This window comes from Euleptes europaea, chromosome 1, assembly GCF_029931775.1.
Source record: "Euleptes europaea isolate rEulEur1 chromosome 1, rEulEur1.hap1, whole genome shotgun sequence".
Lineage (NCBI taxonomy): Eukaryota > Metazoa > Chordata > Lepidosauria > Squamata > Sphaerodactylidae > Euleptes > Euleptes europaea.
In genome coordinates, this window is record NC_079312.1 from 40,504,142 (window position 1) to 40,530,900 (window position 26,759).

At 41.7% G+C, this 26,759-nt stretch overlaps 1 protein-coding gene across 3 annotated transcripts; it reads right to left on the reverse strand.

The window, feature by feature from the left end:
* Positions 1-3,103: 3,103 nt before the first annotated feature.
* On the reverse strand, positions 3,104-26,085 carry UBA3 (ubiquitin like modifier activating enzyme 3). Of its 3 annotated transcripts, none has more exons than XM_056852262.1 (17): positions 26,066-26,085; positions 22,399-22,519; positions 20,694-20,774; positions 18,263-18,345; positions 17,220-17,300; positions 15,184-15,227; positions 12,120-12,184; positions 11,236-11,391; positions 11,048-11,150; positions 10,590-10,700; positions 9,227-9,280; positions 8,088-8,124; positions 7,935-8,016; positions 6,266-6,366; positions 6,091-6,154; positions 5,952-6,006; positions 3,104-3,500 (listed from the first exon to the last, which is right to left on the reverse strand). In XM_056852262.1, the coding sequence occupies exons 1-17, from the start codon at positions 26,083-26,085 to the stop codon at positions 3,412-3,414; spliced, it is 1,347 nt and encodes a 448-aa protein (XP_056708240.1). In that variant the 3' UTR covers positions 3,104-3,411. The 3 variants fall into 3 exon arrangements, with proteins under 3 accessions (XP_056708240.1, XP_056708241.1, XP_056708243.1); XM_056852263.1 differs by lacking the exon at positions 26,066-26,085 and adding an exon at positions 25,786-25,836; XM_056852265.1 differs by lacking the exon at positions 11,236-11,391.
* Positions 26,086-26,759: the final 674 nt, after the last annotated feature.

Genomic DNA, 26,759 nt, shown 5'->3' on the forward strand with positions numbered 1-26,759 from the left:
GATGCAGCGGCCGGCCCCCGCCTAGGGAGAGAGGCGCTCAAACACGCATGCGCGAGGCTGCCCCCTTCCACGTAGCGAAACAAGCCGGCGCCGGCGCCCTCGCGCGCCGCGTCGGCTCCCGTGACAGCAAAGCTCCGTTGCCATGGCTGCCGGGGGCAGTTTTTGACGCTCGGGACGCGTCTGAAGTGCCCCCGTCGCGTTTGGCTTGTCGGTTGACGTCACTGAACGTCTCTTTTTTAAAAATATTTTTTTATTTTTATGATATAAAACAAAACAAAACAAATACAATAACAACAAAAATAAAAAGAGAATACAATTTTTTTTTACAAAAGTATCAATTATAATTATACAAAGTTATAAAGTTCAACAAAGCCAAAATACCCTTTTGACCCTCCACCCACCTTAAAAAGTGACCCTTCACCTAAACAGTTTTAAAAGTTGCTAATAATAATAATAATAATATAAAAGTAAATAAATTTGTTTCTATAACTCACTAAGTAAAATAATAAAATCCATTTTTGCCAGTTTGTGTCACTGAACACGTGGTGTAGCGGTTTGGAGCGGTGGACTCTGATCTGGAGAACCGGGTTTGATTCCCCACTCCTCCACATGAGCAACAGACTAATCTGGTGAACTGGATTGGTTTCCCCACTCCTACACACGAAGCCAGCTGAGTGACCTTGGGCTGGTCACACTCTCTCAGCCCCACCTACCTCACCGGGTGTCTGTTGTGGGGAGGGGAAGGGAAGGTGATTGCAAGCCGGTTTGATTCTTCCTTAAGTGGGAGAGAAAGTCAGCATGTAAAAACCAACTCTTCTTATCCTTAACAGCCTTGCTAGGGTTGCCAACCTCCAGGTACTAGCTGGCGATCTCCTGCTATTACGATTGATCTTCAGGCGACAGAGATCAGTTCACCTGGAGAACATGGCTTCTTTGGCAATTGGTCTCTATGGCATTCAAGTCCCTCCCATCCCCAAACCCTGCCCTTCTCAGGCTCCACCACAAAAACCTCCCGCCGGAGGCGAAGAGGGACCTGGCAACCCTAAGCCTTGCTCAGATCTTGCAAACTGAGGGCCGTGGCTTCGTTTATAGAGTCAGTCCATCTCTTGTTGAGTCTTTTGTCTTTTCCTGCTGCCTTCAACTTTTCCCAATAGGATTATCTTTTCCAGTGACTCTTGTCTTTCTTCATTGTCCAGCTTTCACACCCATACATAGTAATAGGGAATACTATGGCATGAAAAAATTTGATCTTAGTTGCCAGCGACACATTTGCTTTTACAGGTTGGATAAATTCAACTAACTTCAACTGCTTTTGTAAAAAATGGTTTAGCTTTATGTGTGTGTGTTTATGCAAGCTAACCTGAGTGTTTTTAAAGAGAAGTCAGAGCATCAGTCTTTTAGATAAAGTAGGCATCGCTTGCCTAACTACTCCACTATTCCTTTGACCATTATTTGTTTTTAAGTACACTTTTGTCTGGTCCAGCCTGCTTCAAAACTACAACCCAAAAGGTCCCATGAAAAGCTTCAGTGCAAGTATATTTTACCCTGACCGGTCTCCCTCTCAAATGGGAAGGGCTGTGGCTCTGTGGTAGAGCACCAACTTGGCATGCTACAAGGTCCCCAGGATCTCCAGTTAAAAGGATCAGGTTGTATACCCAGCACCCCCAAACCTTATAAGTTTTTGGGTGCCTTTGGAATTTTGATACAGGGTGGTAAGTCACAATGGCCATTGCAGGAGGTGGAGCCAACCACAAAATGTCAGGGGGTGAGGTTATGCATCATGGTGATAGTAACTCTTCAACATTTCAGGGAGAGACTGTATAACAGGATGCCTTTTTAAATGAGCATACTGTTTTAAAATAGTTTCTTGCGTATACACACAGTCTACTTTCAGTCACTCAGAGAAGATCCTTGTGACATGGTGGCAGCTGCCCCCAAATAATTTTTTTTTAAAATGTGCTCATCCAATCAGATCTCCAGTGGCCAACCAGGCACCCTCCTGGGCAAAAGCCCCATCTAGCCCTGCCCACTTGGGCGCCAAGAAAGGCATCAGTGGGTACCATGTTGGGGACTGCTGTTGTAGTTGATGTGAAAGACCTCTACCTGAGACTGGAAAGCCACCCACTGCCACTCTAACTAGACAATACTGACCTTGATGGACCAAAAGTCTGACTCCGTATAAGGCAGCTTCCTGTGTCCATGGAATAACTTAACCACTTCAAGTCTTGGTGATGACTGGATAACTTCAAACAGTTTTAACAGCTTCATATTTATTCCCAAAGTCAGTTTTTAAGGTCTTGTGGGGGCTTGATTACTTAGTTGCGAAAGAACACAAACACAACCGGTAGCTCCAAAGTTTCTTGTCACATACATCTGGCCCTGTTAAAGGGATGTTGTTTATTTGCTATCCCTTCTGCTGCTACCCCAAAAATCATTTTTAGTGCCAATAGCCAACCATAATAAAATTAAGCTACCTTGAAATGTGTGCAGATTTTCTCTCAAACTCAGATCCCTGCCCCCTCAGCACTGTGTCAGAGGAACTGTCAGAATTTTATATCATCTGCCTTTCAGTCTAAATCTTCTCAGTATCAGACTTTTTGGACTGCTGCATTCAAGAATTAAATTGCTTCTTAAAAGGAGAGACTGTAAGAAATAAAACAACTCATCTATTCTTAAACAGTTTTGGAAGTTAATGGAAAAGTAACACCTTGATTGGTTGTAAAGGGATTACATTTGACTTTTATTTTTGTAGTTATGCCCACATCTTAAAAAGGCATCATAGACATACTTACAGACTAAGATATCTTTTTAGATTTTATTAATAAATATCCTAATAGCAAATCACCAATATCAGTGGCCAACACCATGCTATTAGTAACTACTAATAATTGCAAATATACAAATGAAGTACTTAATTTTCATGTACAGATGTTAAAAGTACAATTTTCCTGTGTTTTGAAAAAATACAGTTTTGGCAATGCTAAATATCTGACAAATAGCTCACACAGACCGGAAGTGTATCCTACTGCCTGGGAGTCTGAATACAAGAATTGTACACAGTCTAAAATGTAATTTAAAATCTTAGTTTACCTTGTTACTTATACATTCAGAGGGCTTTGGATAACTAATCCATCCACCATCATAAAGTTTCAACATGCGGGAAGGAGTGTTGGCATTTTAGTGTACGTACAAGTTGGAAATTAGGATTATTGCTGTACATTTAATGAGCATTTATACAAATACCATCAACCAAATATTGGTTTCCAAATTCAGTTCTAAAATAGGAGCAATTTATTCAGGGTAAAAGTCTAGAACTGATTGTACCAACAGGGACTGCTCTGGGGAACTTGTCTTGTTTTACAAGGTGTGCAAGTCTGCTTCAGTGCACATTGACATCACTTCTGTTGATTATCAAGTAGTGAAGTGTAGTTTGAAGAGCAAAGACTGTGGAGTAGTGACATCTGCAACTGCAAGTTCTTGACCATCAACAAGTCCCAACTCTGTAACAAGAAACAATCTATAAGCACAGCATTTCAAAATCCCTTCCATGCAACTATGGGAAACATGCAACTGGCTCAACATAAACAGCAGCAACACACACAAAAAAACCAGTAGGAGAAACAGTCCAGTCTTCCAGGACACTCTAATGCAGACCTGAAAGTCCATATCCTTCAACAAAAGTACATAGTTAAATTGTGGAACTCCCTGCCCCAGGATGTGGTGATGGCTGCCAAATTGGAAGGCTTTAAGAGGGGAGTAGACATGTTCATGGAGGGTTATCCATCCGTGACTACTAGTCAAAATGAATACTAGTCATGTTGCATTCCCATTCTCTCTACTATCAGAGGAGCATGCCTATTATATTAGGTGCTGTGGAACATAGGCAGGATAATGTTGCTGCAGTTGTCTTGTTTGGGGGCTTCCTAGATGCACCTGGTTGGCCACTGTGTGAACAGACTGCCAGACTTGATGGGCCTTGGTCTGATTCAGTATGCCCTTTCTTATGTTCTTACTTCAAAGTGCAACTCCAACAGAGTTCATCAAGAGCTTTAAAAGTATTAAGCAAGGTGTTCAACAGGATTCACAATTATATCAGTACTTTTTGGGCTGTAAGTGTTTGCTGTATCTAAGTAGTCTGTGTTATCACTACTGTGCTTTTCTGTACATTTTTGAGTTCTGAATAGAAATGTCACAAACCAGGACTCTGCCCCCCCCCTTTTCTGAACATAAATATCTTAAGGATCCATTTCATGCATCTGATGAAGTGATCTCAAGCAAACTGTGGGCATATGCTTTCATAAATATTTCAGAAGGTAGCTGCGTTGGTCTGCACGAGAATAGCCAGATTTGAGTCCTGTAGCGCATTTAGAGACCAAAAAGATTTTCAGGGTATGAGCTTTTGAGAGTCAAAGCTCCATTCAAACTCGTATCTGATGAAGGCTCTCAAAAGCTTATACCCTGAAAATCTTGTTGGTCTCAAAGTTGATACTGGACTTGAATCCAGCTTTCATAAGTGTTAGTTTTTAAGGTGGCACAGGACTCTTTTTTGGTTTTTGCTCCAAGAGACTAATGAGGCCACAGCACTGGAACCGTGACCTTGCCGCCAGCGTAAGAACGTGTAATTGCATGATTACATGCACTTACGCTGGCAGCGAGGCCAGGCCCGCCGGCAGCAGAGCGCCACGGGACCACGCCTCCCCCTTCTACAGGGGGAGTTCCTGCAGTTTAGCTGATGAAGAGAATTCTATGTTTTGGGGAAGCTGGCTACAAGCCAGACAGTTCTCCTACAAGACAGTAAATAAAATAGTCAATAAGGGCAAAAATGAGTCAATAAAAATGATTTACTCAAAAATTACTCAATACAATTCAATCTATAGTTATTTTTTTTACTTCTGTAGAAAATGTATATGCCACCTCTCCAGATACCTGCTTGAGACAGCTTACAACTAATAAAACAAAAGCTATTAAAATACAAGCATTAGAAACAAAGCAATTAAGGAATTATGTCTAGATGTAACATATATCCAATGTCCCCGAAGTCAATGGACATTGAAGTGAGAAATTTAGCATGGGATAACGTGAAAAGATTTTGATAAGTTGAGTGATCAATTATATAAGAGCAGGGAGAGGCAACCTTTTTTGGCCGAAGTGCCAAATGTTCATGTCCTGCCAAACGAAATGAGGTGAGGCCTTTCTGTGGCACCAGCCATGGCGTAGAGAGGCTGCGCCAGCACAGGGGGTCGTTCCAGGGGCAGGCTGGGGGAGGAGCCGCCAGCTAGGCAGCTTCCTATCCCGGTTCGGCCGGATATGCTGGCGACAGGAACAGTGATGCTGCGCCTACTTTTGAGCAGGCGCAGCCTTGCTGTTTTCAATGGGGCTTTTAGCCCCGGTAAAACTAAAAAAACTGCAAAACGGTTTTTGTTTTACGGCGTGCGAGAATCGGCTTAGGAAATGCAGTTGTTTCAGGAATGGTCAGTCAAATAATTCACTCAGATTGTTAAAAAAATAATCAAATTTGAGGCGAAAGGATCTGATGAATAAGCAGAATTCCAGCGTATTTAGTGCGTAACAATATACCAAACAGCATATTTCCACAGAGTATCATCATGTGACTTCATAATGCAGGAACCAAGTCCTCTAAAACCAAGTTACAGACATGCCTTATTTTATTGCGCTTCGCAGATGTTGCGTTTTCAAGCAAGCCTATCAGCAATATTTCAAATGTTTTCATTATTATTATAGTACATTTTTAAGACATAATACTATTGCATACTTAATATACAATATAGTGTAAACATAACTTTTATATGCACTGGGCAACCAAAAAAATTGTGTGACTTGCTTTATTGCGAAATTTGCTTTATTGCGGTGGTCTGGAACTGAACCTGCAATATCTCCGAGGTATACTTGTACTTAGTTTCACATGGCAACTTGGGAAACTGATAAATTACCTTTTAAAGATTTTGAGAGATTCGGCCTTGTTCGTTCTTCAATTGAAGTTACTGACTGGAAAAAAACAACATAAAGTTTGCTCGAACATAAGACACAAGATATAATACAAATAATGAAAAGTCAGTATGTACAAATTACCTGTAAGTAAAGAGTTTTATTCCTCCCATACACTGTGGCTGTTATTGCTGGAGATTTCATTTGTCTGTTCAGAAAACCAGAAATTAGTAAAACAATATCCCTAATCTCCTGTGAATAGGTGTATCTTCAAGATCTAGGTTAAAATATTTATAGATCAGATTCATTCCATACTTACAATGATTCATTGTTTGTCAAATAATCCAAGACTTCCTGCAGTTTAGCTGATGAAGAGAATTCTATGTTTTGGGGAAGCTGGCTACAAGCCAGACAGTTCTCCTACAAGACAGTAAATAAAATAGTCAATAAGGGCAAAAATGAGTCAATGAAAATGATTTACTCAAAAATTACTCAATACAATTCAATCTATAGTTATTTTTTTTACTTCTGTAGAAAATGTATATGCCACCTCTCCAGATACCTGCTTGAGACAGCTTACAACTAATAAAACAAAAGCTATTAAAATACAAGCATTAGAAACAAAGCAATTAAGGAATTATGTCTAGATGTAACATATATCCAATGTCCCCGAAGTCAATGGACATTGAAGTGAGAAATTTAGCATGGGATAACGTGAAAAGATTTTGATAAGTTGAGTGATCAATTATATAAGAGCAGGGAGAGGCAACCTTTTTTGGCCGAAGTGCCAAATGTTCATGTCCTGCCAAACGAAATGAGTGGGGAGAAGAAGTGAAGGTTGTACTTGGGTCAGATATGTTTGGAGCAAGCCAAGCCCTAGTGATGCTGTCTCCATCTCAGGGATTCACCTCTAACTTGGCTGGTGGCTGTGCATGTTTAGGCGATGGCAGGCATAAACCATATGTGTTACCTTCTCCACACTTCTGACCCTAGCAGTGCTGCCCAGTGACTCAGTTGTTTAGGTGGAAATCTAGATGCCAAGTAAATGATGGTGCACCGCTGTCAGTACGCATGTTTGTGGTGGCCTACTCATCTTAGAAAATGTATTAAAGTAACATAACCCTCACAGTAACTGTAGTACACAATGCATATCCTACTTTTCTTATCTGATGGGAGTAAGAGGAAATATACCAAGTATATTTAAAGACCGAAAGAGAAATCCGCCATATAAGACCCAAAGGTCAATTTCAAACACTTTTATGACCTAGAAAATAAAGCTCCAGGCGACTTTTCTAAGGAGAGCAGGGTCCTTTTTAATCCAGAAAGCTCTGTTTCCATATTCTATCTGGGGATGATGATCTATGGAACAAGCCCTCTGAGGATGCATGGGAAGAAACTGCATTTCTAGCATCCTGAACTGAACATGGAAAAAACATGATACCAGAATGCAGTTGACAGACAGTAAGAGTTATTTGAGCTCAATGGCCAAAGTCCAAGAGGAGGTAGACAGAAGACTTTTGTTGTAACAGTGGCTTCTGAACAATCTTTAAGAGCATTCCCACACAAATGTATCCCTGTACTCCCGGTATCGGGGGGGGGGGGGGACAACAACAATCTGAGTCATACCACCAACAATCCCAGATCAACAATCCACTATATCACTTACAGAGGTCTGTCAGTAGGGTTCTGTCCACATAAGCTATGGTACACACTTCCCCTCCAGTAACTTAGTACATCAACCAGACAAACAAGTAAGGTATGAGAATTGCAGTGCATTCTTAAAGAGAGTTACTCCAGTCTAAGCCCATTTATTTCATTGGGCTTAGACTGGAGTAACTCTCCTTAGGAATGCAGTTAGTAAAGCTACTTCTTTATCTAAGCACTTGGAAGTTGCAGCATATAATTCTGGAGAGCTCTGTTTAGTCAACAAAGGACCAAGAATGAACACTATCATCCGTCAAGCTAAGAACATTTTCTGCAACACTAACCTTCCTTTCGGCTTCAAATGTGTACGTGTAGAGTCCATCTACGTCGTTAAACACCAAGTAGTTGTTCAGAGGTATGTATGCACTGTAACAAAAAGTCTGTTAGAAATTTATAAAGCAACACATTTGCTAAAAATATTTGACTCAAAAAATTACCTTGTGGCTATTTTAAAAACTTCTGTGGCACATATAGCTAGGGGCAGAGAAACAAAATTATATGAAAATTCAAAAGTGGAAATTGAAGATCATCATACTTTAAAAACAAAGTAAAAATAGCCAGCAATCTTTCTGAGAGTTACAAGGTATAGAAAAAGTTTATATGCAAGAGATTGGATTCATCTGAAACATTGTACGGAAACTGATACATGCGACAATTCCTTAGATTTTGATACTAAAGCGAACAGAACCAGACTTTCCCCCCAAGTTGCCTCAATTTGGTTGTTTACAAATTACATTAAATGTATCATTATAAAGCGCTATCAGCTTCCAATGAATAGAGATGAAGAGATAACCATTTGAATGAATACATTTTAAAACCTCACACCATCTCCCCTATTGTCTGTATATGCATTTATTTTCCAGTCCTTATTAGATACAATTCTTCTTTTTAGACTAAGGGTTTTTAGCTTTAGGTAGTTTTTAGGTAAAAGAGGAATGAGGGAGTCTCCCTTGTGACCACCCAAAAATAGTATGCTGGAGAACATGGGACCTGCATGAACAAATGTCATGTGGGAATGGGTCTGTGATTAGGAGAATTGGGCAGATGAAAAACCTGGCTGGATCCAACCCTAGCAGTTTCCTCCAATTCTAATTATGTTTGTGAGTGTGTGTGTGTGTGTTTGCCGTCAAGTCACGGCTGACTTATGGCAACCCCGTACAATTTTCAAGGCAAGAGACATTCAGATGTCGTTTGCCATTGCCGGCCTCTGCATGGGCTGAGAGAGTTCTGAAGGAACTGTGACTGGCCCAGGGTCAACCCGCAGGCTTCAAGTGGAGGAGTGTGGAATCAAACCCAGTCCTCCAGATTAGAGTCCGCCGCTCTTAACCACTACATCAGTAAACTATGCTTACTTAAAAATACATCCAATTGATTTCCAGCAAGCATGCTTAGAAGTGCTACCGATTCTCTTTATAAATTTAACTCTCACCTAACATAGGAACACACTCAGCACACATATGTAGAAAAAGCACAGGGAAAATATATTTTTCGACTGGTTTCCTAGCACTACTATGTACATAATGAAGGCACACACACACAAACAAACTAACACACAAGTATTTATTTTTGACATTACCTGCAATGACAGCATTTGTAGAAGCTACTGCTGGAATGATTCGCTTTACGACTCCTACATTGGAAGGAAAAGTAACTCTTAAGTACTTTCTACATGCTTAGCATTCAATAGTAAAGCATTCTGTATACTGAAATTTAATACAGATATCAACAAAAATAATTACAATGAAAATATTTACTTAAGTTGGTAATAGCCAAACACACACTCAATATCAACACATACATGTTCCTTTAAATGTGGTAAAAGAAAATTTATATAAAATGTTTTATAGATGGTACATAACTCCAGTGTTATTGAGTAAGATGAAAAAAGAAGAAAAAGCGTTATGCTGGAAATGCGGTAAAGACACTGGAACTTTTATGCATGTATGGTGGTCTTGTAAAAAAATTAAAAGATTCTGGTGTTTAGTTTTGAATGAAACAAATAATTTGATTAAAGCAAAAATAAAAAAAGACCCTGCTTTTTGTTTATTAGGAATCCCAAAAAAAGGTTTAGATAGAGCTGACAGAGTCATATGCCAATATAGTTTTGCTGCAGCAAGAATTACTATTGCTAAAAAATGGAAGCAAACAAATAAACCTTCGATTAAAGATTGGAGAGAAAAACTATGGTTTTATATGCGGATGGCAAAGATTACAGATTTTTTTCATGGTAAAGATTTGGAAGAATTTAAACATACTTGGTTAAAGGCCGCCGCATATTGGAATAAACTGGCAAAAACGGACTTTAAAGCTATATTTAACGAATTATAGTTTAATGTGATGTTTAATTAAGAAATGGAATAACAGGCTGTTTTTATTTACTGTCACAACACTTCGCCGGAAGCCCAATGGTGAAGGGCACTTTGGTGGGTGGTAGGTTATGATGCATTATAGATCATTGTTTTGTTTTTTGTTTTTAAACGATAGCAACTATTAATGTACTAGTTAAGATCTCAATATTGCGTTGTATATTCTTTTTTTGGTTATGTTTGTACTATTTTGTTTTTTCATTTATTATTTGTACTATATGCATATATATATTTCTTTCTTTTTTTTCTTTTTTTTGGTTTGTTCTTTTTGTATTCTTTATTAAAAATTCAATAAAAATTATAAAAATAAATAAATAAATGTGGTAACATTTGTAACATTGGAAGACTTAAGGTTTATTAGACCTTTAGACATATTATTTAAGGATGGAATATTTTAAACTGCTGTATTTAACATGTGCTGTTAGCTGCCCTGAGCCCTGCTGTGGTGGGGGAAGGATATAAATCGAAAGAATGAATGAATGGATAAATACAGGGAAAACAAACCTAGACATTTATGTCTATTATCCAATTTTATCAAAGATCACAGGCACAAACTGAAAAGAAGTTTCTTACCTTGTGTGAGTCTGTAGGATAGACCTTTAATATTAAATTCTGATGCCCTTTCTAAAGATCTCTCATAAATCCACTGTATATGCTCAGGATCATCTCCATCTAATGGAGCACCTGCAAGATGATGGAAAATTCGTATTTGCTTAGTTTTGAAAACAGCTCTTCAGAACTTCAGTACAGCTTGGCACAAAATACAGATTTGTTTAGAAATTTTAAAAATCATTTTTTTAAGAAGCAACCAGCATACAAATTTTACAAAAGTTATGGTTATTAAAATAGTGATTTCTGCAAAAGAAAAAATAACTACTGATGATTAAAGAAGAAAAGTGACAACAGGCAATATGTAGGAGAGGCACTTTTATTACATGACATTATGCAGAGCAAGAGGAATAAAGCAGGCCAGGATTTTTATTTCATTAGATTTCAAATTTAGGATAATTTACAGATAATTCATTGATTACCTCCAAAAGGTTGTTCCTTGGGCCACTGCAATATCCTGACATACTCAATACAATGTTCTGGAAGTCGAGGCATTGAAGCAATTGTACACATAGGGAAATTTACCTGGTGAGAACAGATTACAGAATGATTCAACATGAAATTTTCAAGAAGGGGGCCTAATTATGAGGCAGTGCATCATTTTAACTACCTGAGGTGGATACAGTTCAAGTGTGCATTCAATGCAAGCTGTCATGCCAGGAATAATGACACGTGCATTTCCTTTAAAGCCTTCAGTTCCTCCGTCAATCAAAGGTATGATGGAACCTGGATCCAATACCCCATCTTCATAGTTTAAAAGAGACATCTATGGGGGGAAAGAACGTTTGGAAAATGTATTGCGTGAAGTTTACCGTATTAAGGCCCTTCCTCCCAAAATTTCAAAACAGCATTTTTTTCTTTATTGTTTTATTCAATGTGACAAGCTGAATTTGACGAGTCTGAAAAAATGGCAACACTGACGGCACCAGAAGGCAGCTTTGTTTCGTTTTGCAGCACCCTTTTCAAAATTAACACAAAACAGCCTCTGTACAACTTATCTGTGTTCAGGTTTCAGTGGGCTAAACATACACACAGACCTCCTTCCAACAGTTTCAGCCCATTTCAAATGAGTGAATGTGCATTCCCATTTGTGCTAAAAGGTGCCGATTTGATTACAAAGCCTGACCAAATCACAAAAATCACAAAATCACACAAGGTTGGAAGAGACCACAAGGTCCATCCAGTCCAACCCCCTGCCATGCAGGATCCCATAATCAAAGCGCTCCCAACAGATGGCCATCCAACCTCTGCTTAAAGACCTCCAAAGACCTCCAATCAGCGAACAGATCATTGTGTGTAGTGAATACACTCCCAGCCTCTGGATTACTTCATCAACAGAGCATGGACACACACACAACCCAAGAACACATACTTTGGCCATCCCTAGCTAGTCTTTATTTAAGTGGGGTTCCATCAGAACATTAGCCAGTAGTAAGAATTGTAGCACCCACATTTTGCAACACTAACAACTTCTGAATGATTAAAAGTGTTTACCAGCATGCCATTTATCCATCTTCTTGCAAGTATTGAATCCAGACCACACACGATTATATGAAATTCTGGAAGGGAATACAGTTAACATGTAATCAATGTATATAATTCTCAACATGGCCCCATCTGCAGAAACTTAAATCCATGGATTGGGGGCGTGTGCAGAGATGTTTCCACAAACTTGGGGGAATCCCCAGGCTTGTAGAAAAATCCAAAAACCCTAACCAGAGAAGAGATGTTGGAGCTTGCACAGAGGCAACGCAGTCACTATCACTAATGCAGCTGGCTGGTGGCTGAGGAAGGGAGGAGCCAACCAATAAAACAATTAAGAGAGAAGGCTACGTGAGGAAGTGGGATGGGGGAAAGGATGGGCAGGCGGTGGGGTGGGAGGGAGGCAGTGGCGGCTCCACAGGCAGTGGGAAAGAGAAAAGAAGGCCGTGAAGGAAAGTTGGAATAGTAAGATGCAGCAGCCAAGAAGCAAGGGGTGGGGGAAGGCAGCAGAGGGAAGTGGGAGCCAGGGGTGGGGTGGGGGGAGGTGCAGCCATGAGTGTGAGCCAGGCAGGTGGAAGTGACGGCACTGCAGCAGGGTGGGCAGCTGGGCTGGCGAGTAAGCAAGAGAGCAAGCGGGCAAATCAGTGGGGACAGTGAAAGACAAGACAGCCGGGTAAGTTGAGGAGGCGGCGACGGGGGTAGGAAAAACAGACAAGGGGTTGAAAAGGGATGGAAAGGGCTAGCAAGGGGGGTGGGGGCAAGGGAAGCAACAGAAATGGGGCAAAACTTGGGGTTGGCTATTTTCTTTTTGGGTTTAACGGAAAACGCTTTAAACTATTGCTGTAAGCCACCTTGAACCACAAGGAAAGGCAGGATATTAATGTTTGAATTAATTAATTAATTAAAGGGGGGAGGGGGCAGCAGGGGGGGAAATCACGATAAAAGTATGGTATCAGATCCCCCCATCTAAGTATCATGGGCCGCCCCTTGTACACACATAATGCTCTTGCAGAAGGCATTAGATGGCAACGATCCTGAGTGTACTTCTTCCTCTAATGCAGGGGTCGGCAAACTCATTAGTCAAAAGAGCCAAATATCAACAGTACAACGATTGAGATTTCTTTTGAGAGCCAAATTTCTTAAACTATATAGGTAGGTACACTGTTTAATAACTTACTAAACTTTAATTAAAGTTTTAAGTCTTAATTAAACTATAGGTACACTGAATAAAACTTGATATCATACTTAATAGTGATCTTATTTATTGATCAAAATTAAATTGTAAGTCCCTGCCATTTCCCCCTCCCCGTCCGGAGTCCTCGTCTGGAGGCCTGGTCTACCGCCATAAAAGCCTATTGGTAGACCTGGCCTCCGGCTGAGTCCCATTGGGAGGCCAGGTCTACCCATTGGCTTTCTTGGCAGTAGACCTGGCCTCCGGAGGACCATAGAAGCCAACTGGTAGACCTGGCCTCTGAAGGGGGACTTTTCCCCCTTCTTGGGAGTCCAGGTCTACTGCCAAGAAAGCCAGTGGGTAGACATGGCCTCTGAGGAGGGAAAAAAGTAAGTAAGGTATCCATAAAATTAAATCATGACAATGGCTGACAAACACTTAATGTGAACAATGGCCTTGCACACCATGTAGCGTGACCCTAAGAATGTTTCCAGTGGCCAATGAGACTATCAAGTAAGTGTGCATAGGGTGCAGGCTTTATAGCATCATCTGCTGCCTCTGGTGTGACTTGCAGAGGGGAGCAAAGGTGGAGGGAATTTGAAGCAATGTACCAGCAGTTAAACCCTACCAATATCTCCCCATCAACAAAATGTGTGCATGTGCCTATAAATCACCTGGTCCCTAGCAAGGCAGGGGAAAGCGAGGCCAGGTGGTACATGCCTGCCTATGGCATTTTACAGAGTGGTGCCAATCCACTGCCAGGGTGACCTCACCCTGCAAGCCCGCCCCCTCTCTTTAATTTTTGCAAACTTGGCAGGGTCTGATTCTTAATTTTTGCAAGCCTCCCCTCTTTAATTTTTGCAAACTTTGCCGGGTTTGAGTCTTAATGCTTGCAAGCCCCTCCCCCCCCGCCCCCGGCCTCTCAATTTTTGCAAATTTTGCCAGGTTTGAGTCTTAATGTTTGCAAGCCCCATGCAAAGTCTGATCCTTAATTTTTGGCAAGCCTTTTCCGCGCCAGGCGCACTCTCGCCTGCTGGCCAGCATACCTTCCTCCTTCCTTGTGGGCTTCTTCGCTTGCAGCCTGGTGGCCGAGCTGCTCCTCGCCAAGAGTGGCGGCGGCGGCGAGGAGGAGGAGCGGGCGCTGCGGGTGCTGGTGCTGCTGCCCAAGGACAACGCCAGCAGCAGCGGCAGGAGGAGACGGGAGCGCGCCACGGCCAGGAGTCCCCGGAGGTGGCAGAGGCGCAGAAACCCCCCCGGCCGGGTGATTGCCCAGTTCCACCTGAGAGAAGCCAAATCTTGACGACTGAGGGAAGTTTGCCTCGGCGCGCCCTCCACCCCCCTTCTGGGGAAGGAACAGGGCTCGCTTGGGACCTTTCCCTCTCCCCTCCCTCGCAGTCTGCGGGAGAGAGACTCGCCCTGAAGCAGCGGGGCTGAGCGGTGAGGTCTCTATAGTAACGCCGCAGCTGAGGGCTCGCGGAGCAGCGGGGGAGGTCTGTGGCTCCCGGCCGCCGGCCCCTTTTGTGACTCGCAGCGTGGCTCCCTCTCATGCTTCCTCCCTTTTTTTCCCTTTCCCACCCGACCTTCTCTCCTGTTCGGGCTCTGCCTTCTGTTTCAGGAAGCGGTTTCCTGCCAACAAGGAGGCGGTGGATAGAACTGGATACCCAACAGGGGGTCAACACCACGCACGCCAGGAAGAGCCGCACTCAAGGGGCCAAAGAGCCGCATGTGGCTTGCGAGCCGCGGTTTGCCGACCCCTGTTCTAATGCAACCAGAATATTGTTTTTATACAGGAAACGTAATTTATGTGTTCAGACTACAGCTTAGGGCATTTTATCTTTTCTTTAAAGGACACTCCTCTCAACCAATGTAAAGCAAAAAAATATCACTTTCATGAGAGCCACTCACGTCGATAGAAAGTTTCATCAAGGTCCTGAATCTTTTTATAATGTCTGTAAATATATGCAGTAAAGGTCATAGCAGAAATAAGGAAGTCTAATTCTGGCTACTTGTCAGAGTTCAAAATCAAAAATCAAGCAAGTGATTAAACCCGCAACACAAAATGCTTTAACTCACTAACTCCCTCAAAATTCTTCCCACAGAACAGCTTCAAGGAACCCATTACCCCAACATTACTACTTTCAGGAGTAAAAGTTTTTTCTCGCCCCATCCTTCAAACGTCTGAGGTTTTTCCAGGGAACCAGTTTGTAATAACTGCATTTAAATCTGGGGAGACACAGCATAAAGAAAGCCAGAATAAACTTGTCCAATGAGATTCTCACTCAGTATTTAAAAACAAGCATACCTGCTGATTGTATCCTCTTATTATTGGAGTACACAAAAGAATGGTGCTGACTCAGGCTACCATAAAAAAAAGGAAGCTGCTCTGAAACTGAATGAACATTCAGGGAGCTCTTGGTAGTGAGATATCTGATCCTTATGAAGGCAGAAAGCTGCATCTGTGACAGGTGTTTCGACCGTAAGGGCAACTACCTGTCTGAGCCAAGCTTGCAGACATTAAGCTTTGTTTAGGTAGGCCTATAGGTAGTATAGGGGAAGTGTACATAATTATGGGTACTCAAAAGCACCACCAGCAATATTAATTGTGCAGCCCTGTAGAAAAAATCAGGTTGCTACGCAGATCTCCTAGGTAGCATTTTTAGAAACACTCCTTGTTCTACATGCAGAGCCAGCACCAAGCAGGCAGAGATCTGGGACTCAGTGCATGGATGAAATGGTGGTACTGGCAGGAAGGGCTTAAATTTTTGAGGCACGGGAATATTTTGGGATATGCCAACCCTGTACTAAAGAGAGAGGCCCCATCCATTTGAACTTAAATGGAACCAGACTGTTGTTGCTTAATATAAAAAATATAAGGGAAATACTTTTAAAATAAATTCTATGGGGAAGCAGACAGGAGCTGGAGAGCATGTGGGTCTGGGAAAACTCATCCCTTGGGAATGATGGGTAATCTGAGTAATTTAGATGGGAATGGGGATAGAATCCGTGTTCTATTTTAACAGGAGTGTTTGCTGTTAAAAGAGAACATGGATATACCGACCTACAGGGATGGGGAAAATCAGCTACATAGCAACATTTCTCAAATGGAACATGTGAGCCCTCTGTAAGGACCGAGGACAGGCCACTCATGAAAACGGAGCCTGCTCAGTTCTCTAGGAATGGGAACCGGGACATAAACAATTTCTCCCTCTTTCTAACTGCAAGAGACCTTCCACTGCACAGAATCACCTACTTTCCAAATCATCTCTCAGAGCACTACCCAGGAGACAAGTTGGTCAGTTTCTGGGAACCAATACCTCAACCCTATGAACTCTAACTGGCTGTGGAACCAATGAAGCTCAGTCCTAATATAGTCATCATAGTTACATAAGGTTTAATATTGATCTGACTTTCACTCTGTTTTCCAACACAAGGGATTTCCACATAGACACAGACACCACTCTGCATCCACAGGCAAGTTACCAATGGCAGTTTTGAAACGACTACTAGAAATTCAGGTTTTCAATTTCTATGCAACTCTGAACGGGTTTTTAAGGCCTCCTGATCACATTTTAGCTAAATATTATTAACCAACAAGGAAGTTTTTTTGTTGTCTCTAACGGGAAATCTCTTCAAATCAAGAGGTAAGTCCGATTAGAACTTGCCACCAAAAATATGATTACATAAATCCACTCTGTGTTTGTTTGTTTTTTACTTTTTCTATTAGAGAAGCCAGATTTTGTGGCTGCTCTTCAGTTGACATTTCAAACAAAGTTGATATAAGGGGAGGGGACTGCTGCCAAAGGTGGGTTAGTTCAGCAAACATTAGGGTTTTTTATTCCTCCAAAGCACACTAATTTATTAATGTATAGCCTGTGCAAACACAGTTAAACACAAAAAAGTAAAGTAGCCAATGATGGTGTTACTTTTTCATTAAAGGATACGGTACAACAGCACAACTAGGAATTCGACTATTTAGAAACTCAGCAGCAACGTCTGCTTTAGGCCGCCCAACATCTTTAGGTCTGCAAAAAACCAAAACGTATTAGAACTTCAGATCAGTCCCTTGTACGAAATACACAAGACCATACACATTACAAGCTCTTTTGCAACAACCACTAGTTCTAATCAGAAAATGATTGTGCTGTTGGAAATCAGTGCTTCTATTAGAGATGACACTGAAAGTTATTTCCTTCATTTTCCCTTCAGCAAGCTGTGAGGTCCTCACACACAGTGGTTTCTGAACCTCCTGATTTCAAATTCAACCCACTGCAAGCATTGAAGCTCAGGGGATCCTCAGAAATTGCTTCTGGTGCAGCGCAAGTAACTGCCACCAGAATCAAACCCAGGAAATCACTGGAGCACAGCCTGTTTGAAAAATGCCATATAGTCAATGTTTACCATACCTTGTCATAAAACAATCTGAGACGCATTGCATTTTGACACTAGGGCTGTTTCACATGCTGTGACTAACCTGTTTGTAACAGCCATGATCTATTCTCAAGGAAAAGTACTCCACTCCTCTCCCTTTTGTACGCAGAATACGAGTGAAGGTCCCTTACTTTGGAAAGCCTTGAATCAAACTCTAGTTTGTCATGAAGTGCAAATGCAGGCACCTGGGCAAACTGGAGCTTGGTTCAGAATCCTCAAGTTTGCACATACTGGCAAACTGGAGCTTGACTCAGGAAAGAGCAATGGGAGCGTGCAAGCTCAAGAACAAGCTACACTGTTGCCCATCAGAGGCCAACAGATGTTTGTCATGATTTCTGAATGAAACCTAATGCTATAACACAGACTTGGAGAAAGCATTTGTAGTTAGTGAAGTCAGAGTACGTTACTAATTTAGTATTTAAAACGCCATTCGTAAGTGTTCAGAAGATGCAACCCACTGAGTTGTTTTAAGTCTTAGAGAAATTAACAGAAGCGGCTTGAAGCCAAGAGCAGCCATTTAGTTTGTACCCATTTAGTTTGTACTCTTACCACTTACCGAAACAAAAACTGTCTATTCAAATTAGATACATCAATAGTATCCATATCAATTACATGGATCTGCCTAAAACCAGTCAATGCCTGGAAAAGAACAGAGACAGCAATGTTACAAAACAAAGGAAAATGTCTGTATAACCATATCTGTTCTGATTAATTTACTGTTTTGAAAAATTCCAATACCTGCAGGTGTTTGTAATGGTATCATTATAATCCTCTGCAGTTATATATTAACAGGAAAAAATGCTGCCTGACCTAATGGTGCAAAATAAAAAATTACAGCAGCAGATCACAGCAGGTCTTTTTCATCCCATTAGTGCTTCTCCCTCACTTATTTATGGGGCGTGCTTTCCAGAAAAATAACTTGGCAGCGAGATAAGGCACCACGTGTCATACCTTCCCTAGTCACATTTGGGACAGACTAGAGGAAGCAAACCCACATGTGTTCCAAAATTCTCTGGATGCTCTTCATGTTTTTCAGGCATGTATATTCAAATCTTTTTAGCATCACAATACTTTACTATAATGGATAATACACATAAACCCAACTCAATTTGTAAATTGTGTTTCGATGACGCAACAAACTTAGTGAGGATTAGTAAAACTGATAGTTCAGCGTATCTCTGCAGCCCACACCACACAGACACAAGCTTGGATCCTATTCAGTGAGAGGACAGGACATAGAAGAGAACTGAAAAGGCATTTAAACTTGTTGCCAACTTCAGAATTTAACATGGAAATTGGATGGTGCTTTTTTGTTTTGTTTCTTGTTCTCAGCATATCAGGGTTACAAGCCAATACTAGCCACACCCTGTGCCTACTGAAATCAGCATCCTACACAAAATGTTGACAATGATACCTTAAGACAGTGGCCTGAGATATCTTGGTTTCTGCATCCCCCCCTTTTTCTAACATCTAGTCTGATAAAAGATTCTGGAGATCTCAGAAGATTGCATACTGTACAGCATTATTTTGGTTGGTCTTAATAAAAGACCATTACACTGTTTTTGATTCCTATCCTAAAGCCAGTGAATGGGAAGCTGCACTGCTTTCAACAGAACTTATATCCATGTAAATGTGCTTTAGACCAGTCTTTCTTGTTTTACACATGCTATAAATACCAGATCTAAACACAACTAATTCCGCTCGTTTCCTCAGAATGTAATCCATATGGATGGCTGTGGGACCATTGTAGGTGACTAGCTCTCTACTGTTAGTGTGGACATGCACTGGAGGAAAGGGGGGGACGACGACATGCAGGCACAGGCTAAAAACCAACATGCAACACTTCATACCGAATCCACAATAACTGGTGTTAATAATTTTTAAACAAATGACTGAAAGTTGATCATTGTTCGTAATGTGAAATAACTGGGGAGTCTTACAAAGCTTCCTATGTTTGAATATCCTCCCGGATTGGAACTGAAATTACTCATCTCAGTTTACAGAACTGCACTGATGCATTAGCAAGCCATCATTCTTTGGTTCTTCTTTTTTTTAGACTTAATTCAGACAGCTGCACTTGTGCCAGTTTCAGTTTATGTTCTCCCCCTCCCTCCCTTACAGGTTACCAGTGCATATGAACCAGCCAACCACAGTGTGAAAAAACCTTGATGTAATCCAGTGACTGCATCAAGTGTAATTTTTCTGCAGTTTTTAATGTTCCCAAGTGTTTGTGCACAACAATAACCTGTAAAGCAAAAACACTGCTCCCCCACACAAAAAAGCAACTTAAAACGACAACATACTTTGCACATGCTAACTGGGAAATTTTAGAAATTCTCCAACTTGTACTGGAAGACAGGTAAAGGGGAATGGAGAACAAAAACAATCCATGAAACAATTAAAAAGCCAAAATAGGAGGTGCCCACTAATCCCCAATAAAAATGTAGTGACAACAAACACGTACTCTTTTTCCTTGACAAGAGTTTAGCAACACAGACCAGAGGTAAAAAGACTACATGAGCCAATTATGCACTCCCCCCCCCCATTAAGTCACAGCTGGCATGGTGACACTGTAGGGTTTTCAAGGTAAGAGATGTTCCAAGGTGGTTTGCCACTGCCTGCCTCCTTGGTACGTATGACATGTGGGCAAATCTCTGCCATCACATAAAAGCTACAGTGGCAGCAAACCTCAGGATCAACTTGTAAAAGTCAACAGTGTACCACATGTATAGGGATTATATATCTTAGATAATTAAAGAAATGAATAGGCCTTAGGATCTGTGTTAAGCATATAAAATTTTGTATGTGTTTTCATTTGCATGTGGGATTTTCCATAACTTTTAGGTGCAAAAACAAATTATCAACATATTATATATGAGCATGAAATATCTCAATCATGTCACTCTCACAGCTCAGTCGCCAGTGCACAAACACACGCAAAACGAACATCTTCTCAGTGAACTATCAAGAAATAAAAATGAAATTACCAGATTTTTCAGAAGTTCACATCCTAATCCTCCTGCTCCAATAACTAGAACTTTACACGTGTTTAACAGAAAGTCAAGGGGCTGTAAAGAACCAAGATAAACAGTTTGTTGAAAAAAGAGAGAAAATGCAATCAATTTCCATGTAGATTCACAGAACTTACTGTATAGGGCTATAATATTTTAAAAACGGTGAATAGCAACCGAATCCACTGTTAACATTATGCTAGTGCCCTATGTAATACGATTAGCATAGACAATCCTTCAGTGACAAGCAGTAATTTGAATCTTGCTTTTATACACAATAAATATCATAGCTCTTTAATTAAACAAAAATATATCAAAACACTATTTCTGCAGGCAGGCAATTGTTGAATCTATGCGGTTTAACCTATGAGATACATTTTTGTCCATTCTGTGTCTTGTCTATGCAATCTTAAAAGGCTTAATCCCCAAATCTAGTATGTTATGCAACCCTAATCTGGCTAAGTAAAAAGCTAATGCTGCCCCCAGCTGACCTGCGGCATCTACAGAAATATCGAGCCATTGTAGGTACTGCCGGCTTTTGAAGTAAATTTAGGGACATCCCCATTTTAAGTTTTAACCAATATTAAAGCTGTCAGGTGTTGGACAAACCAAGGCATAAGGGCAGAGAAGGAACTGGCAACCCATGAAGAGGGGCAAGAAGTGAGCACAGTATTCCAGGGATGCATGCTTCTTATCCCTTGACATCAGGGAGAGTTACACCTGCATCAGGCCTCAGTTATAATTAAAGATACTCAATTCATCATGCGTATCTCAAAACAGGAATTCACCACTAACTTAACGATCTGTTTACACTAAATAATTTTATTTCTGTAGCTACGGAATCATAGTTTTTTATTTGTAAACATGAAACAATATCCTGTCCATAGCATAGCCTGAATAGGACTTCATCCAACCACTGCACCCAACAGACTTTTAGCAGTTGTACAGTAATTCATGCACAGTAGTTCAATGTGCATGGCTACTTAAAGTTACAAACAGTGCATTCCTGAGGTTGTAGGACAAAACTCCTTCGGAGGCAGCACAAACCCTACATTGGCTTCCGTGTCACTTGCGCCATGCAAACTGGCATAGATGCCGGCATAGGGGGACTCACGCCAGCCCCCCTGGGGCGGCAGCACTGCCCTTGGATGCCGGCATGGCCTCCTGCCAGCGTTCTCCTGGCACAAGACCCCACACCGCAGTCCCAGGAGGCATTCCCGGGGTGTTCTGGGGGGCGGAGCTGCCATTAGGCAGCTTCCTAACTTCTTTCAGCCAGGGAAGGCCCCTTACGTAACAGCGTTGCTGCATGACCTTTTTTGGTGGCACAGCATCGCTGTTTGTTACGGGGCCTTTCCCCCCATTTTGTTTTTTTTTTTCATCTTTTACCCCTTTTTTCACCTTGCAGCAGCCATGAAACCTCTGTGGAGGTGCCGCCGCGGCACCACAGCTGTGCCATCCCCAGTTGCTCCGGCTTTCAGGAATGGGCTGATAGAAAACTGGTTGCTTAACTGGGTCCCAGTTGACTGGGTGAAAAGCAGGCTTATGTTTTAAATAAATAAATGCAAATAAACTGTGCCCCTGGAGTCCTGATAATCTTATGAAGGGTAAACAAACAGAAGTGTTGACAACAGTTTACAACACAATACCACAAACATTTGTATTTAAAATAACTATTTCTCACTTGAGTGCCTGGCTCGAAATCAGGGTGTGTGAATGGTCCAGATCGCTCGAGGAACTTCTTTACATGGTTCCAGCGACCTTCCCAGTCTCCACTGTCCCCACACCCACCATCAACAGCCATTCTGCACAGAACATAGAAATTCAGCTGCAAAAACCAGTAGGAAAAACAGAACACATGCACACAAAGCAGTTTCTCTGCAAGCTTAGATCTTCTTGTTAAAAAAAACAGTTGTCACACAGATCAAGACTGATTCTACTCATGACAAATTAAGTATGTGAAATATCTGAGATCATATTAGCTACTTGGAAGTTAATATGGCTATGTTCTGCAATAAAAGGCCAATGTTCTCTCCATTAAAGTTCACTTAGTGATAAGTTATGAAAAAATGACTTGGAATGGAAAATATATCTCCAGTAGCTTCCCACTTACATATTAACACAGCCTGAAGTTTCAGCTTTGCTGACTTCAGACAAATACATGAATACTTTAAAAAACAAAGAGTCAACATTTTTTTTCAAGTGCACTTATTTCTAAAACATTCAGTAGAGGCTGAAGGAAAAAAGCAAAATGAATATTTCACTAACTTGGTATTTTGATGTGTTGTCTGTACATACAAGGCTATATATGGAAGCCAATGTACCTCTTCTGACAAAAGAGGAAGCAACACCATTGGCAGCTATAGTACGTTGGTAGAAGTACAAAATGAATTTTCCTTGGCAGTTCATTCAAGGAGGTATGTAGCTTGTTTCAGGCAAACAGCACAAACTTTATATTTATGTTTTCAAAAAGGAAAACTGTGTGCCAAACTGGTTGTTCTCAGAATGCTGATACATTATCATTAACAATGTACTCAAATGTTTAGTAAATTTGAGCTATGCTTGAAAAAAATAATCATAACTCATCCACAGATTTCTATCATACACAATTTAAGTTTCAAGGTTTTCAGAACAATGCAGTTACTGATCCTCCTAACAGAGCCAATTTTAAGCAATTACAGATTTAGGTTGCAAAATATGAATAGGGTTGTAATAGTTTATTTCAATACTTCTCATAAAGGAACCAGAATTGGCATTTGTAGGCACTACTGGGGTGGTTTTAATGGAACTTTATAATATTGTTTGTGCTAGGATTTTAAACAATAAATGCTTCTAAGAAGCATTTTCTCCACACAGATTTACCACTTGATCTAATGTATGTTTAATTGGAACTGAACCCCACAATGTACAATGGGCCATACCCCCAAATAAGCATATTATTCCATTATCACCTATAACTCCCATATGTAAACCTGCACTGCCTAGATTCCTTAACCCTTAAACCTCTACTCCTGTGGAAAAAAAACTGCCAATGCTTTACAAGCCATTGAACTTAAATACACTCAATCCAAGTTCCATACAGCAGGGAAGATTTTGTGGAAGCACTTTTAAAGCCATGTAGGGAATGTTGTTGTCTTTGGCAAGAAGCAGGATCAAAAACAAATGAAATGGGGACAAGATTCTAGCACATTAATAAGGGAGGCTACACGACAGGTATAGCACGTTCTGTACCTTTACATAAAAGGGTACCAATTCTTTGGAAGCTAGGTTCTGACATTTTTCAAAAGCCAAATACCTATCTTAGGGCTAGCTTCCTAGCCAACCGCAATAGTTTTCCTACAACCACCACTGCCCAAAAGCAAAAATAAATATTTTTTTAAAAATAACAACTGATATCACACTATACATAATCCCTGCCCCTTGACATTTATTTTGCCAATTATTCCCTTTCTTTGACCCAGCAATCATTCAGCATCCTGAATGGGAAATTCTTATCCCTCACACCATTTCTAACAAGGATATCATTTCAAATTGCAGTAGTGGCACAGGCAAGATTGTACTTTAAAACAGTTTATTTTAACAGCATTTTAACAATAGCAGTGGTGCATCACAGATTAAATGCACATACATCACTACTAAGCAAAGGGATATGTGCATTTGACATGCACATCTAGCACACAGGCCTATTTGTTTACAACAATACTGGAGCCTACTTCACCCTGCTGGTCTGCAGTGGAAAACCTGCATCTAAAGTGCTCAACTTTAAAAAGTAGTTGAGCATCTCTGTACAAAAAAGAAAGAAAAAAGAAAAAATTAACTGGCAGAACAGGAAAACAGGGACAAAGGTTCTAACCTTAGCTTTCTATCTGAAGGATTATTATTACTATGGGCAAGCAATAGTATAGTCAGGGTATACGTCTAAAGATGTATGATGCAGCAACCATTCTAACATTAAGCACATACTGGGACTGGTCAGTGTCTGGATGGGAAACCTTGAGTTCCATGACAGAAGTAAGGCAAGACTAAAATGCAATCAATCAATACTTTTTCTAAATAAATACATTAAAGTAAAATCAATAAATATGAGAAGTCATCTTGCATCTGAAACGGTACAGCCACAAATAATAATAAACAACACAGGATTACCACTTCGAAACAACCACCACCAACTAGATACGGTGTAGTGTGGTGTAGTGATGGGAGTGCTGTACTAGGACCAAATCCCCAACTGGCCAGTCACTATCGCTCTCTCTCAACCTACCATATCGGGTTGTTGGGAGGCTCTAGGGATGCTCTAGGCCACTGGTTCCCAACCGGGGGTCCGTGAGAACTAAATTAAGGCCCATGAAACAAAGTTATAAACCCATATTAAATTAATATTTTCAATTAAAAGTTCTCTATTATAAAAATATATATTCAAATATTAATCTAAGTTTAATGTTTAACTAACAGTTATGATTAAAGTTTATTTTCAAATTCTCGGAATTTTTATTTTGAACCTTGGGGTCCCTGCACAGAACAAAAAAGTCCTAGTGGTCCCTGGTCAAAAAAAGGTTGGGAACCACTGCTCTAGGCTGTTCCTGCATTAAGCAGGGAGCAAGTAGGGGGTTGGACTAGATGGCCTGCAGGGTCCCTTCCAATTCTACGATGCCAAAACGGGAGAGGAGGAGGAGCTGCACTGAGCTCCTTGGGCGAAAGCAGGAATAAAAATAAGAGATGGGGGGGGGCAGTGTTGAAAAATAATGTGCCTGAAATGATACCGCCCTTCCTAGGCTCCAGCCACACATTCTACATAGAGTTGGAAGGGAACCCCAGGGTCATCTAGTCCAACCCTCTGCACAATGCAGGAAATTCACAACTACCTCCCCCCCCCACACACACACCCAGTGACCCCCTACTCCATGCCCAGAAGATGGCCAAGACTGGGAGGGGAGGGCCGCCTCTCTCAACCACAGCATGATTGGGAGGGCCGCCCCTCCCTTGGCCTTCCTCCTCCTCCTCCTCCTCTCCTGGCCCTCCTTCACCCCTCACGATCCCCAGCCCCTGCCCTCTTCCCCCCCCCCGCACTGACCCCATCTCTCTCTGCCTCTCTCCCGCTAGCAGCCGCTCCTCTAGCCTCCTTCTTTTCTTCTCCCTAAAAAGAGAGAGAATAAAAGAAGGGTCAGTCACCGGGTCAGGTTCGCGTTCCCCGCCACCGCTCCCGAAGGCGGGAGGTCAAGAGGACCCCCACCCCCAATCTCCCACCCACCCCACGAGCCTCTCCCCACCAGGAGCCCCTTGCAGGCAGGCAGGCAGCCACGGCGGGGGGGGGAGGGAGGAGAAGACCAGGCAGGCGACGCGCGCGCACTTACGGCTCCTCGCCATCCGCCATCGCCGCTTCGCCTGCCGGCCTGCCCACAATGCACCGCGGCCAGGCTCCTCCTTCCTCCCCCCCTCCCCTGAAGGGGCGGTCCCCGCTTCTCTATCCGGAGGGCGGGGAGGAAGAGGGCAAAGAGTGACGTGCGCTCCTAAGCACACTTCCGGTTCCTGATGGGACTCCGCCTACGCTGGGCGCATGAGGTTACCAGGGGCAACTACAATTTCAGTTGCCTACAGTAATAGCATTGGGACTTCTATTACGCTTTCAAGCTACTAAAAGGTCGTTCACGTTTTTAACATAGTAGAAAAGGGCGAGAGTCCAATAGCACCTTAAAGACTGACAAAAATGTTTCCTGGTAGGGTATGAGCTTTCGTGAGCCACAGCTCACTTCTTCAGATCTGAAGAAGGGCAAGAGTCCAGTAGCACCTTAAAGACTGACAAAAATATTTCCTGGCAGGGTATGAGCTTTCGTGAGCCACAGCTCACTTCTTCAGATCCGAAGAAGGACAAGAGTCCAGTAGCACCTTAAAGACTGACAAAAATATTTCCTGGTAGGGTGTGAGTTCGTGAGCTCTCGAAAGCTCACACCCTACCACGAAATATTTTTGTTAGTCTTTAAGGTGCTACTGGACTCTGGCCCTTTTCTACTACTGCAGACAGACTAACACGGCGACCCACTGTGAATT

Excerpts from the sequence above, each read along its gene's own strand:
- UBA3 (XM_056852262.1), bottom strand. The coding sequence starts at position 26,085 with ATGGCGGATGGCGAGGAGCC. Across the intron at positions 20,775-22,398 it reads ATTTCGAGCCAGGCACTCAA|CCCCTTGACTTTCTGTTAAA; the intron begins GTGAGAAATAGT and ends GGTTCTTTACAG. Across the intron at positions 11,392-12,119 it reads GATGGATAAATGGCATGCTG|ATGTCTCTTTTAAACTATGA; the intron begins GTAAACACTTTT and ends TTCCCCCCATAG.